Consider the following 15,593-nt stretch of genomic DNA (forward strand, 5'->3'; position numbering starts at 1 on the left):
ACTCCCTCTTGAATATATCCAGTGAACTGGCATCAACAACTCTCTGCGGCAGGGAATTCCACAGGTTAACAACTCTCTGAGTGAAGAAGTTTATCCTCATCTCAATCCTAAATGGCCTACCCTTTATCCTAAGACAGTGTCCCCTGGTTCTGGACTTCCCCCAACATCGGGAACATTCTTCCCTCATCTAACCTATTCAGTCCCGTCAGAATCTTGTACGTTTCTATGAGATACCCTCTCATCCTTCTAAACTCCAATGTATAAACGCCCAAGTATTTTGAAGGGTAGTCACTGTTGGAATGTAGGAGATGCAGCAGCCAATTGATACACAGCAAGCTGCCACAAACCGAAATGAGATGAATGATTAGATAATCTGTTCGAGTGATGTTGGTTGAGGGATTGACCAGGACACCGGGGATAACTCCCCTGCTCTTCGAAATAGCGCTGTAGGATATTTTACTGAGAGAGTAGGCAGGGCCTCAGTTTAATGAAAGATAGCGCCTCTGATAGTGCAGCACTGCACTGGAGTGTCAGCCTAGATTTTGTGCTCAAGTCTCTGGAGTGGGATGTGAACCCACAACCTTCTGACTCCGAGGTGAGAGTGCTACCCACTGAGTCACGGCTGACACTTAAAACAGCATTGGCTGGAATGAGCTCCTCGAAATTGAGAAAAATGTTAAAAAAAAACTTTTTCTCAACTATTAAATTTTTGTTAGTAAAACGACTTTATTTTGTGTTTTGTACATTGGGTGAAGGATGGCTCACTCACTGAGCTTCTGATTACTCGTGGGATAATAAACGGTTGCAATCATTTTTCGTCTACTATGCTTTTTTTGTTTCAAGTTATATTCAGTTGCTGGCAGTACAGGGATACTTTCTTATTGCAAGAATGCTGAAAACCATATATTACAACAATTTATTACTGACTCTGGCTCCCATACTGTACAACCTATTCACAAACTATCAGACTAATAGCTGGTAGCAGTAATACATCCTCTAACCAGCGTATGCCCACCACACAGGCAAGAGTTCGAGGCCTAGAAGAGTCGAGGGCCCAGGGGAAGCGCGGGCCCAGCCCACACTGCGATATGTGTGTGCACTAGGTCCGTGCAGCAGAGCTGGTCTCCAGTCGTCTTGGTTAATCCTTGCCACTGGACCAATACCTAGCTCTGTCAAGCCCGTGTGGTGGCTGTTGTGCAACGGCCACCACACGTTAAAAAAATCCACGTACAGGCATCTTCCACCCTTCAGGGTACAGTTCAGGACCTGGAATATTAGTTCCTTTATTGAAACACCTGTGAACTCATCCCTTTTAGGCGTGGAAGCAAGTCATCCTCGTTTCGAGGGACTGCCTATGCTGATGATGACCACAAATACTTTACACAATTACTGTTCCCCCTACAGACTTAATGTGCCGCAGACTGATGAGTCCTCTACCCGTACAAACTGCATCTACCCCACACTGAGGGGGCTTTTACCCCTACAGACTGCATCTTGGTGGGGTGGAGAGTGTATACATTTTGATACATGAGGTGTCGCAGTTGTGTGGGTTGTGCTGGGTGGACCAGAGGGTCTTTACCTGTCCGTCATTGCTCGTATGTTGCCAACACTGATAGCTGCTTTGCCCCGACTAACTGCACCCATTGTCACCGTCCCCAGTCTGTGGATTACCCTGGAGTACAGCCCTATCCCAATCTGTGAATTACCCTGGGGTACAGCCTTATCCCAATCTGTGAATTACCCTGGGGTACAGCCCGATCCCAATCTGTGAATTACCCTGGGGTACAGCCTTATCCCAATCTGTGGATTACCCTGGGGTACAGCCCTATCCCAATCTGAATTACCCTGGGGTACAGCCTTATCCCAATCTGTGGATTACCCTGGGGTACAGTCCTATCCCAATCTGTGAATTACCCTGGGGTACAGCCCTATCCCAATCTGTGGATTACCCTGGGGTACAGCCTTATCCCAATCTGTGGATTACCCTGGGGTACAGCCTTATCCCAATCTGTGGATTACCCTGGGGTACAGCCCTATCCCAATCTGTGAATTACCCTGGGGTACAGCCTTATCCCAATCTGTGGATTACCCTGGGGTACAGCCCTATCCCAATCTGTGGATTACCACAGGGTACAGCCCCATTCCCTTCCTCCTTCTGCACAGGTTAGTTTCCAGCCTGTTTTATAAATTGTTACACCCATACTCTTTGTCAAAGTCACTGACCCGCAGGGCATAACAAAGATTAAAGTAATCAAAACATCGCAGATTGTAACCAACTCTGGGCCAAACGCCTCCTCAATAAATGTAATCAAACCTTCAGTCCAAGGATTCTGTCTCATTGTCAGAATTATTCTACATTTTAAGACTTTTCTGGCTCGGTGAAGTTGCTAAAATTTATGCTCGATGTTAAAGTGACAGATGATAACACTGGTTCGCTGAACCCCGTGATACTCCCAGCTTTATTACTATGACATAATAAGGCAAGCATGTAGGCTACTTTGTGGATAACTAGCAAGGAATGGACATGGAAAGTGCTTAAAATGTCTACAGTACTACACAAGGCAGTGCGTGAGTACCAGGATTACCAGATATCGGAGGAGAACAGCCAACTACCCCTATATCCTACACCCGAATAGATTCATCCCGAGCACGGCCACACCCGAGGTGGGCCCATCCCCAGCGGGGTCACACCCGAGGTCAACTTGGAATTTCTTCTCCCAGAGGGTTGTGAATCTGTGGAATTCTGTGCCCAAGGAAGCAGTTGAGGCTAGCTCATTGAATGTATTCAAATCACAGATAGATAGATTTTTAACCAATAAGGGAATTAAGGGTTATGGGGAGCGGGCGGGTAAGTGGAGCCGAGTCCACGGCCAGATCAGCCATGATCTTTTTGAATGGCGGAGCAGGCTCGAGGGGCTAGATGGCCTACTCCTGTTCCTAATTCTTATGTTCTTATGAAGTTTGGCATGCAGGTCCAGCAGGCGGTGAAGAAGGCAAATGGCATGTTGGCCTTCATAGCTAGAGGATTTGAGTATAGGAGCAGAGAGGTCTTACTGCAGTTGTACAGAGCCTTGGTGAGGCCACACCTGGAATATTGTGTTCAGTTTTGGTCCCCTAATCTGAGGAAGGTCGTTCTTGCTATTGAGGGAGTACAGCGCAGGTTCACCAGATTGATTCCTGAGATGGCAGGACTGACATATGAGGAGAGACTGGGTCAACTGGGCTGTATCCACTGGAGTTTAGAAGCATGAGAAGAGATCTCATAGAATAATGGCTAAGCCATTTAGGACCGAAATGAGGAGAAACTTCTTCACCCAGAGAGTGGTTAATTCTCTCTCGCAGAAAGTTGTTGAGGCCAGTTCGTTAGATACATTCAAAAGGGAGTTAGATATAGCCCTTATGGCCAAAGGGATCAAGGGGTCTGGAGAGAAAGCAGGAAAGGAATATTGAGGTTGAATGATCAGCCATGATCTTATTGAATGGCAGTGCAGGCTCGGAGGGCTGAATGGCCTGCTCCTGCACTTAATTTCTATGTTTCTATGACCCCCAGCGGGGTCACACCCGAGGTCAACTGATCCCCAGCGGGGTCACACCCGAGGTCAACTGATCCCCAGCGGGGTCACACCCGAGGTCAACTGATCCCCAGCGGGGTCACACCAATCAGGGATAAATAATTGGGACAATGCGACCACCTTCACTCAGATTGCCATCTGGGAACTCTGGTGGGAATCGTGTGAATATAAAGAAAAGCCGTCGGATTGGGATCTGAGAATGTCACCTTCTCAATTACAAACATTTCACGGGCATTTTCCTATTGCTGATTTTATGGGCCTCATCTGACCTCTCGTAGATTAAAAATGACAGATCCTGATTTATTCTTCAATGGTTACTAAAACCCAGTTATTTTATTTTGCAATGATAATATAATGGGTGCTGATAATTCATTGCGGGAGTCCATTTACTGAGTCACATTTAAAAGAATCTCCATCGATGGTTAACTATGTTTATAAGTAATACCTGGAATAGCCTGATTGATGACTGAGAGTGGTGTCGTGCTGTTAGTAGTTCGACACATTAGACCCCAAGTATCCTCTAAATGCTCCTCTTACTGCCACATAACCACCTGAAACAGAAGTCTAGCTCTTGGTCTTTGGCTAACATGAGGTGTATGGAGTATTCTGGCTGCAATCTCTATCTTTCTACCTCTCCTCCTCCCTTCCTCGGCACTGCCTCCCCCAGCGGCCCAGTTGAGAACAAGTCGATGTGCAGCCACTGAAGGGCGGCGGCATCCCATTTACACAACAGAACCGCAGGCCTTTCCAAACCCGCCCATGCCCCACCCTGGATATAGGTCCAGGCAGCTTCAGGGCCCACAGCAACACTACCAATAATCCTGTGTGCACGCAGTTGCTCCTGCGTTGCGCTTATGACATTACGATTCTGTCCTCAGACCATCCCTATTGTCTGCACAAACCCCGCATTGTGAAGCCTGCACTGCTGGGCCGTACTGACAGGCTCGCGGGCTGGACAAAATGGCGGCAGCGGCGTAATACCCCACCGGCAAGGATGGTGAAGAAGGGCTCAGCCTCTTCACTGCTCACTCGCTTCAACCACCCCATGTGGCAGCGAGTGCCACATTCTAAGCACTCGTTCAAAAGAAGTTTCTCCCTAGTTCCCTGTTGGATTTATTAGTGACTATCGAAACATAGAAAATAGATGCAGGCGTAGGCCATTCGGCCCTTCAAGCCTGCACCACCATTCAATAAGATCATGGCTGATCATTCCATCAGTACCCCTTTCCTGCTTTCTCTCCACACCCCTTGATCCGTTTAGCCGTAAGGGCCATATCTAACTCCCTCTTGAATATATCTAACGAACTGGCCTCAACAACTTTCTGTGGTAGTGAATTCCACAGGTTCACAACTCTCTGAGTGAAGAAGTTTCTCCTCATCTCAGTCCTAAATGGCTTGCCCCTTATCCTTAGATTGTGCCCCCTGGTTCTGGACCTCCCCAACATTGGAAACATTCTTCCAGCATCTAACCTGTCCAATCCCATCCGAATTTTATATGTTTCTATGAGATCCCCTCTCATTCTTCTAAATTCTAGTGAATATTAGCCTAGTCGATCCAGTCTTTCTTCATATGTCAGTCCTGCCATCCCGGGAATCAGTCTGGTGAGCCTTCGCTGCACTCTCTCAATAGCAAGAATGTCCTTCCTCAGATTAGGAGACCAAAACTGTACGTAATATTCAAGGTGTCACCAAGACCCTGTACAACTGCAGTAAGACCTCCCTGCCCCTATACTCCAATCCTCTCGCTATGAAGACCAACATGCCATTTGCCTTCTTCACCGCCTGCTGTACCTGCATGCCAACTTTCACTGACTGATGAACCATGACACCCAGGTCTCGTTGCACCTCCCCTTTTCCTAATCTGCCACCATTCAGATAATATTCTGCCTTGCTGTTTTTAACCACCAGAGTGGATAACCTCACATTTATCCACATTATACTGCATCTGCCATGCATTTGCCCACTCACCTAACCTGTCCAGCTGCAGTCTCTTAGCATCCTCCTCACAGCTCACACGGCCACCCAGCTTAGTGTCATCTGAAAACTTGGAGATATTACATTCAATTCCTTCATCTAAATTGTTAATTTATATTGTAAATAGCTGGGGTCCCAGCACTGAACCTTGTGGTACTCCATTAGTCACTGCCTGCCATTCTGAAAAGGACCCATTTATTCCTTATATTTATGGTCCCTAGTTTTGGTCTCCCCCACAAGTGGAAACATCTCCTCTACGTCAACCCGATTGAACCCCTTCATAATTGTAAAGACCTAAATGAGCTCTTTCCTGATAGTCATGGCCTCTCGATTCTGGTATCACCCTTGTAAATAATTTTTGCATCTTTTCCAACCTGTTTTGTATTTTGCCAGGATTTGATGCTCCAATATTCTGCAGTTTGTTAAGGATGTCTGAAGGTGCCGGAGAGTGGGAATATGTGGCGGTAGTGCGTTTTCTGTGATTCAGCAGCTGTACCGTGCTGAGTATTGACGGCTGGCTTCAGTGTGCTGTTATTGTCGTGGGATTTGTTCCTTTAGAACTGAGAGGCAGAGGTCGGCCAACTCGATTAGTCTATTGGCCAGCTCTATCCTTTGTTATTGATTAAACTGAGGCAAATGAAGTTCTTGGCTGTACAATTAATTAAACCTACATATTGAATAATGTGACCTATTGTTGCACACTGATAGGTAGCATAGTAATGGAAGGGACTGCGTTTGCCACGCAAGGTCAGGGGATTCAATGATTCATTACATAGATCAGCTGATCAACTCTACTTTTTAAGTAGTGCTGTATCCGGGCAGTGTTTGTATCGGGGTATTGTGAGTGTTGGAGGCACTACACGGGATGCTGCTTACGGTACTGCTGGTGGCCCATTTCACCGACAATATGGTTTCTCTCCCTTTCTGTTTCTGTCTGTCTCTCTCTTTGTCTCTTTCTCACAGTCTCCCTTCTCCCCCTTTTTCTTTCTTTCTTTCTTTCACTCTTTCTTTCTCTCTATCTCTTTTTCTGTCTCCCTTTCTATCTCTTTCTCTCTTTCTCTCTTTCTATCTTTCTTTCTCTCTATCTCTCTTTCTTTCTCTATCTCTCTCTCTATCTCTTTCTCTCTCTCTCTCTCTCTCTCTCTCTCTTCCCCCCTCTCTCTCCTGGCTGGATGAATCCTGCAAGAGCTGAGTGGGGTAGCTTTGAACATGTTAGTTGTGTCAGAGGAATCTCCATCATTGAACAACTAATTGTTGCCGATTGATATTCTCGCAGTGTTTGACATTCTCCACCTCTGCCGCAAACGACCCCTGACCTCCGAGTCTTTGGTGCCTGAGAAAAGTGAAACCTGTTCCATTGCTCAGCACTGAAATCCCTCACTGAGCCCAAAATTCACTCATTGGATCAGCAGGTCAGGCAAAGGAGCCATGTCTCACAGTGCCTGCTGGTGATTCAGTCCTCGCTCTTTTGCTGAAACTGCAGATGAGGCCAAAATGTACTTGACATTGATGTAGCGGTGTTGATATAGCGATGATGTAGTGGTGGGACCCAGCAAGGCCTGGTACTTGGTGCACTCCTTACAGCTGCCTCTCCCGCCTATGATGTGAGAAGTGGTGCGTTTCAGCCGACTGCTCGGGAAGCATCATCAATTTCAAAGCTAAATACAAGGTTTTGCAGTCAGCATCTTGAATGTTTCAAATTGTGGTTTTAAGAGCAGGAGTCTGCGTGTGAATGTGTGCTAGAAGTCATTAGCTTGGGATCTCCTTCAGCTGATGATATCTGGTGAAAGGCTAAAAGCCGAGGTATGTGTGACTGTAGACAAGCACTTTACACATTCACAGGTCGCTGGCATGAATCCAAAATGGGTTAAAATAGCAGAGAAGACAAATGTCAAAAGAAACACACCAAGTTTTCATTGAGTGTAAAGCACTTTGAGACATCCTGAGGTTGTGAAAAGGTTATATAAAATCAAGTATTTTCCTTCTTTAAATCTTTGTCTTCCGGTGTCACTTAACTAGTTTCTAAGCTATAATTACCTGAATGACTGAAGTTTTCTTCAGGCATTTTGACAGACAGGCAACTGAATACCTGTACAGAGACTGTGTACCTGTGATGACCATCAGTGGGCAGCACTCTCGTCTCGGAGTCAGAAGGTTGTGGGTTCAAGCCTCACTCCGGAGACTTGAGCACATCATCTCTGCTGACACTACCGCCGTGCAGTGCTGAGGGAGTGCTGCACTGCCAGAGGTGCCATTTTTTGGATGAGACGTTAAATCGAGGCCCCTGTTTGCCTTAAGGTGTGAAAGATCCCATGGTACCATTTGAAGAAGGGCAGGGAAGTTCTCCCCAGTGACCTGACCAACATTTGTCTCTCAAATAACGTTATCTAAAAAAAAAAATTTCTGGTCATTTATCTCATTATGGGAGCTTGCTTGTGCACAAATTGGTTGCCGCATTTGCTACAGTGCTGCAAAAGTACTGCATTGTCTGGGAGTGATCTGGGGCATCTTGAGGATTCAAAAGGTCCGACATAAATGCTAGTTTTTTAAAAATTCAGTGAGTGAAGCTCCTTGACCAGTTTGACCTAATTGGGGTGCTTTTTCCAAGCACGAGTTTTATTTATTCCAAGAATTAATAAGTGAAATCCATTTTGGAAATGGAAGTAAGTTCCCACACCAATGAAGCCAAAACCTCTGCAATCAAAGCCCCGATCCCAGCAGTAAATCACACTGAGCCGTTCCACACAAAGCTGACAGACAGCTCATTTATCCGTGGTGTTTGTGCTAAGCAATGAGGCTGTTTCTCACGTGTGTGTCCTAACCCTGATTGTATCGCAGAACGTTGCCTTTTTGCTTTGTATATTTATACAAGGTGTTCTTGAGAACAGAGGGGAAAAAAATCGGATGTCTGTGATTGCTTCATTGAGTGAGCTCATTTCACAGTTGATATTGGGACGTTGCTTGGTTTCAGCGTCCTGTGTGTTGCTAATGGTGCAGGCATCAACTGGAAGGTGTAATCCACAAGACCTTTAGCCGCTGCCTAACGGCAGACTCTTAAGAAAAGACTTGGGGGTGGAAATTTGGCCGCACCTCTCTTGCGGCGTTAGCCCAGGTGGGGCGGTAAATTGTTTGCCGGGAATTGGTTTAATTCACCAGCTGGGCCCTGAGTGTGGGGCGCAGTGCTAAGAGAGGCGTTACACACCCCCTTTAGGGCGCTAGGCCGGCTGAGCAACTGAAAATCCCGAGCTAAACAGCCGGCCTCGGAGCGCCCCGAAAGAGGCTTCTGCGGAAAAAACAATTTGAAAGAAAAACACCAAAAACATTCCCGATACTTTACTGACGCCATAACAACATTATTGCAGAAATAATAAAAAACAATCACACTTACCCAAGGTCGACATTCCTTCCCTCACTGGGGACGCTACAGCTCGGACTGCCCGCTTTCACAGGCGGTCCCACCAGGGGGCGCTTCGGGGCACAACGGATCGGGCGCGAAATAAATATCGAGCTGGTGTCACTTCCAGGGGCATTGCACACTGGCTCGGCACTCGCGGCGGTGCTGTACCTCACACACCGGCTCGGCACTCACGGCGGTACTGTACCCCACACACCGGCTCGGCACTCACGGCGGTACTGTACCCCACACACTGGCTCGGCACTCGCGGCGGTGCTGTACCTCACACACCAGCTCGGCACTCACGGCGGTACTGTACCCCACACACTGGCTCGGCACTCGCGGCGGTACTGTACCCCACACACCGGCTCGGCACTCGCGGCGGTACTGTACCCCACACACCGGCTCGGCACTCGCGGCGGTGCTGTACCTCACACACCGGCTCGGCACTCGCGGCGGTGCTGTACCTCACACACCGTCTCAGCACTCGCGGCGGTACTGTACCCCACACACCGGCTCGGCACTCACGGCGGTACTGTACCCCACACACCGGCTCGGCACTCACGGCGGTACTGTACCCCACACACTGGCTCGGCACTCGCGGCGGTGCTGTACCCCACACACCGGCTCGGCACTCACGGCGGTACTGTACCCCACACATCGGCTTGGCACTCGCGGCGGTACTGCCCCCCACACACCGGCTCGGCACTCCCTGCGGTACTGTACCCCACACACCGGCTCTGCACTCCCTGCGGTACTGTACCCCACACACCGGCTCTGCACTCCCTGCGGTACTGTACCCCACACACCGGCTCTGCACTCACCGGTACTGTACCCCACACACCGGCTCGGCACTCGCGGCGGTACTGTACCCCACACACCGGCTTGGCACTCCCTGCGGTACTGTACCCCACACACCGGCTCGGCACTCGCGGCGGTACTGTACCCCACACACCAGCTCGGCACTCCCTGCGGTACTGTACCCCACACACCGGCTCGGCACTCGCGGCGGTACTGTACCCCACACACCGGCTCGGCACTCGCGGCGGTACTGTACCCCACACACCGGCTCGGCACTCGCGCCGGTACTGCCCCCCACACACCGGCTCGCCTCCCTGGGCGGTACTATCCTGCACCCCGTCGATACTGGCTTGCCTCCCCCAGGCGGTAATGCCCCATGCCCCCACAAATGTCCTGGTGGGGCACTGGAATTGGCAGCCCGGAGGTGCTTTCCGCCGCCATTGCCGTTCCCCCCCCTCCCGCGGCAAAAACACAGGCAGCAACCGGCCGAAAATCCAGCCTTTGGCTTTTCACTGTTGAACCCCGGTTCGCCTCCCGAAGGAACGCCCGGCTCTCCTACAGCCGTAACCTCGGCGTTGCATCCCGTTCCTGATCAGCAACTTGGCTCTTAGCGGGGCGCGCCTTAAGCCAGTGTTCACAGCCGGCCTGACCTCAAAGGGGCTGCTGGGAATGTTGAACACTCTTGTTCCTGGGATTGTCAGTCAGGGGCTTTCCCCGATAGAGAGATGCTGATTACTGACAGGCTGCTCAGGCAGAGTGAGGAAAGATCCCAATACTCCTTGGGACACAAAGACTCCAAGCGGGATTGATCTGTGGGGAAGGGGAGGGGGCAGCAGGGTGAACATGGAGGAATTAATAAATAGCTTTTTCATCGATTACCGTTGAGAATCAGGGAGAATGAGTAGGTAGGAGAGAAGTCTGTACCTGGGCTGTGTCTGTGGGAACACCGAGCTGGATGGCTGATTGACCTGTTCCTGTTTTATGCTTCCTTATGTACTTCGCAGGGAATTGGGAGGAGGGTAGGACACCAGGAGGAGGGTGGGAAATGGTGTGTGATACAGGAAGAATGGTGCTGATGGGGGAGCTCTTAAATCCATTCTCTGGTAAAGGGGAGGACTTCAGTTCAGTTCTAACCTGAATCTATCTCCCTCTCCCACAGATGTTTGTCGTTGATACTGTGGTGGGGGATAGCTGTAAGCTGCACGAGTTCAACATCACTGGATCCACCTACGCCCCAGAGGGGGAAGTGTGAGTAACCCCCATTCCCCATGTCTGCAGCGCGCTTAACATCAGCAGCTCTAAGCTCAGCACTGGAGGGAATTTCGAGAGTGCGGGGTAGGCATCGAGGGGCCACTGGCAAGTAGTGCACCGGCTTTATTAATGAGGGGGCTGTGGGGGAGGGGGGAATGGGAGGGACATAGGCTGTGGGGGAGGGGACACTGGGAGGGTCACGGGCTGTGGGGGAGGGGAGAGTGTGCGACACGTGCTGTGGGGGAGGGGAGAGTGTGGTACAGGCTGTGGGGGAGGGGAGAGTGTGGGACACGTGCTGTGGGGGAGGGGAGAGTGTGGGACACGTGCTGTGGGGAGGGGAGAGTGTGGGACATGGTCTGTGGGGGAGGGGAGAGCGGGAGGGTCACGGGCTGTGGGGGAGGGGAGAGAGTGTGGGGCACGGGATGTGGGGGAGGGGAGAGCGGGAGGGACACGGGCTGTGGGGGAGGGGAGAGTGGGAGGGTCACGAGCCGTGGGGGAGGGGAGAGAGTGTGGGACATGGGCTGTGGGGTAGGGGAGAGTGGGAGGGTCACGGGCTGTGGGGGAGGGGAGAGTGGGAGGGTCACGGGTTGTGGGGGAGGGGAGAGTGTGGGACACGGACTGTGGGGGAGGGGAGAGAGGGTGGGACACGGGCTGTGAGGGAGGGGAGAGTGTGGGTCTCGGGCTGTGGGTAATGGTGGTTTAATGGCGGCTGTAATGTATTTGCTTCATGGGTTGTTTGCTTAAGAATTCATAGCAACACATTGTTAATAAACCAACTCGTTCTTAATAGCAAAGGTTTAACAATCACACTACACATTACCAGTTCATCCACCAGGCTCACAACTGCATACCTCATTGTGGACGACCTAGACCCAACTGGCTGGGGTTTTATTGAGTCTTGTGAACATCACGTGATTGGCTAAGCCACTCACAATGCAACAGCTCCACAAACGTGTGAGCCTACTCACAGGAGCGTACATTATAGCGGCTTTATTCGGTTGCAAAGTCTTAACGATATCCGCACCAACCTGCTGCTCCTGGCGGTGTGCAATGTTCCCAGTAATTGTCTGTGTACTGAGCGGGCCATGAACGCCTTTCAGCGTGACCTTTTTGTCCGTGGGCAACTTTTACTACAACAACAACAACAGCGCTTACAACAACAACTTTTACGACAGCAACTTTTACGACAGCAACCACTTCAAAGTATATCTACAGTCATGCTACACTGCCACCCCACCGTCCCACATCATGAGACAGACAAGGTTCGACACAGGTTCAACATAATGTCTTTGCTTTTGAATCCTATTCCCCTAGAAATGAACCCAGGGCTTTATTTACACTTTTATGGCTTTTTTTTAACCTGCGTTGCTACTTTGAATGATTTGTGAATCGGCAACTCTGAGAATCCTTTGCACTTCTACTCCATTTAGACTTTTATTTTCCAAGGAGTCTGTGGCCTCTATATTCCTCCTACCAAAATTGAATTGGACTTGAATATAGGGGGTATGATTAAGAAGTTTGCAGATGACACTAAAATAGGCTGTGTGGTTGATAATGAAGAAGAAAGCTGCGGACTGCAGGAAGATATCAATCAACTGGTCAGGTGGGCAGAACAGTGGCAACTGGAATTCAGTCCAGAGAAGTGTGAGGTAATGCATTTGGGGAGGGCTAACAAGGCTAGGGAATACACATTAAATAGTACGACACAGAAAATGGCAGAGGAACAAAGGGACCTTGGAGTGCAGGTCCACAGATCCCTGAAGGTAGCAGGCCAGGTAGATAAGGTGGTTAAGAAGGCATCCGGAATACTGGTGGTATTTCTCCAGTGCTTTGACGTGTCTACTGTACATGGTCCACATCTCTGAGCCATACAGGAGGGCGGGTATGCGAACCTGATAGAGTGAGCCTGTGGCGGGCTGCGCGCTCCTGCGGGACTGCGCAGTCGACAAGACCTGGTGCACGGCAGCCCCGAGGGATCTGCGCAGCCGTGCAGCTTAGGGGGAAAGAGCTGTGTAAAGTATTAGCTTCATGGATTCTTTGCTTAAGAATTCATAGCAACACATTGCTATTAAGAACTAGTTGGTTTATTAACAAAGGTTTAACAATCACATTACACATTACCAGTTCATGCACCAGGCTCACAACCACCTGCCTCATCGTGGATCCCCCGAACCCAACTGGCTGGGGTTTTATTGTCTTGTGAACATCATGTGACTGGCTAAGCCACTCCCAACTCAACAGCTCTACCAACCTGTGAGCATCCACATTCCAAGTGGTGGTGTGGCACTTTGCTGAAATGGTGTGTTGCAGTGGAGTTGAGGTCTCTGACAGGGTAACCAATGCACAGTGGAACCGTGCTAGTTATTTTGATTTATGGTCAGTCGATACTAGTCGGCACTGTGTTATCTGGAATCACAGAGTGCTGGCATTGACACTTCCAGTGAGGAGCTCAGTAAAAGCTGAGACCGACTGCAAGGAAATGTTAAAGTTGGAAATAAAATCTAGTAAATAATTTAAAAACCCGACCTGTGTCTGATTTCAGCCGGATCGCTCTCACAGCTGCTCTGCGGACTCCCAATTTAAACAAAAATGTATTTTGGGTCCGATTTATACTTTCTCCTCGTTTCCCTTCAAGTGAATTAACCCAAACAGAGAAACGATTTGAAGACTCTGACGTTCGATTGCGAGCGATAATGAGGTGTTTTTTCAGCGCGGAGCGGGTCTGGAGTTGCTAGCCAGTGTAACAGAGTTAAATCCGCAGTGAGACAGTGGGACCAGCCCATCCATTGAGCGGGGGCTGCCTTCCTGAATTCTAATCCCCTGGCTCTGGGCTCAGGTTCCACTTGGTACAGGCTCGTTGGTTTTGCGAATGTTGTCCAGTCTCTGTTAACTTGAATGAACCTATCTCAAAGTGTGACATGCTCCAGCCGTCTTTGTGCAGTCACTGCACGCTCGGTGAATTCTCAGCGGGTGCTCAGGCTGTGTAACAGGCCTGGTTAGTACAGCTGTCAGCCAGGCACTCCAGCTGAAGATTTTCACCCTTTGTCTGCTCGAGTTGTCAGACATTGCACCTACGTGAGACGATAACTTAGTCTGACCTTGCTCAGTTCTTTCCCTCCTCTTCTTTCACACACTTCATTCTTTCTGTCTCCTTTCTTTCTCTGTCTCATCATTCTTTCGTTCCTTCTCTCTCTCCATTCTCATTCTTGCTTTTTCTCTCATTCTCTCACCCGTTCTTTCTCATGCTTTCATTCCTTGTTTTATGCTCATTTTCTTTCCTTCATTCTCTCCCCTTGCACTCTCTCCTTTCGCTCTCTCTCTCTCGCCAGTCTCTCTCTCCCTCCCCTTGTTCTCTCTCTCTCCCCTTGCTCTCTCTCTCCGTCCCCTTGTTCTCTCTCTCTCTCTCTCCCCCTTTGCTCTCTCTCTCTCTCCCCTTGCTCACTCTCTCTCTCCCCTTTGCTCTCTCTCTCTCCCCTTGCTCTCTCTCTCTCTCCCCTTGCTCTCTCTCCCACTTTGCTCTCTCTCCTCTTGCTCACTCTCTCTCTCTCCCCCTTTGCTCTCTCTCTCTCCCCTCACTCTCTCTCTCCCCTTTGCTCTCTCTCTCTCCCCTTGCTCTCTCTCTCTCTCTCCCCTTGCTCTCTCTCTCTCCCCCATTTTGCTCTCTCTCTCTCCCCTTGCTCTCTCTCCCCCCCTTTGCTCTCTCTCGCTCTCCCTTGCTCTCTCTCCCCCTTTGCTCTCTCTCTCTCTCCCTCCCCTTTGCTCTCTCTCTCTCTCCTCTTGCTCTCTCTCTCTCTCTCCTCTTACTCTCTCTCGCCACTTCTGTCTCTCTCCCCCCCTTTGCTCTCTCTCGCTCCCCCCTTTGCTCTCTCTCTCTCTGCTTGCTCTCTCTCTCTCTCCCCTTGCTCTCTCTCTCTCTCCCACTTTGCTCTCTCTCTCTCTCTCTCTCTCTCTCGATCACTCTCTCTCCCCCTTTGCTCTCTCTCTCTCTCTCTCCCTTTGCTCACTCTCTCCCCTTTGCTCTGTCTCTCCCCTTGCTCTCTCTCTCTCCCCTTTGCTCAGTCTCTCCCCTTGCTCTCTCTCCCCTTGCTTTCTCTCTACTTGCTCTCTCTCTCCCCTTGCTCTCTCTCTCTCCCACTTTGCTCTCTCTCCTCTTGCTCACTCTCTCTCTCCCCCTTTGCTCTCTCTCTCTCTCCTCTTGCTCACTTTCTCTCCCCCTTTGCTCTCTCTCTCTCCTCTTGCTCACTCTCTCTCTCTCTCCCCTTGCTCTCTCTCTCTCTCTCTCTCTCTCTCCCTTTGCTCTCTCTCTCTCTCTCCCTTTGCTCTCTCTCTCTCCTCTTGCTCACTCTCTCTCTCTCTCCCCTTGCTCTCTCTCTCTCACTCTCCTCTTGCTCACTCTCTCTCCCCCTTTGCTCTCTCTCCTTTTGCTCACTCTCTCTCTCCCCCTTTGCCCTCTCTCCTTTTGCTCACTCTCTCTCTCCCCCTTTGCTCTCTCTCTCTCCGCCGTTGCTCACTCTCTCTCTCCCCCACTTTGCTCTCCCTCGCTCTCCCTTGGTCTCTCTCTCTCCCTCCCCCGTTGCTCTCTCTCTCTCTACTCTTGCTTT

The 15,593-nt window shown here is 50.0% G+C and overlaps 1 protein-coding gene across 2 annotated transcripts in view; it reads left to right on the top strand.

The window, feature by feature from the left end:
• atp2a3 (ATPase sarcoplasmic/endoplasmic reticulum Ca2+ transporting 3) overlaps positions 1-15,593 on the top strand; it is a 264,096-nt gene that overhangs the window by 160,661 nt on the left and 87,842 nt on the right. For both annotated transcript variants that reach the window (XM_070857381.1, XM_070857380.1), the window contains exon 9: positions 10,901-10,989. In XM_070857381.1, the coding sequence (XP_070713482.1) occupies positions 10,901-10,989 (89 nt within the window). The remainder of the gene's footprint in view (positions 1-10,900; positions 10,990-15,593) is intronic.

Source organism: Pristiophorus japonicus, chromosome 16, assembly GCF_044704955.1.
Source record: "Pristiophorus japonicus isolate sPriJap1 chromosome 16, sPriJap1.hap1, whole genome shotgun sequence".
Lineage (NCBI taxonomy): Eukaryota > Metazoa > Chordata > Chondrichthyes > Pristiophoridae > Pristiophorus > Pristiophorus japonicus.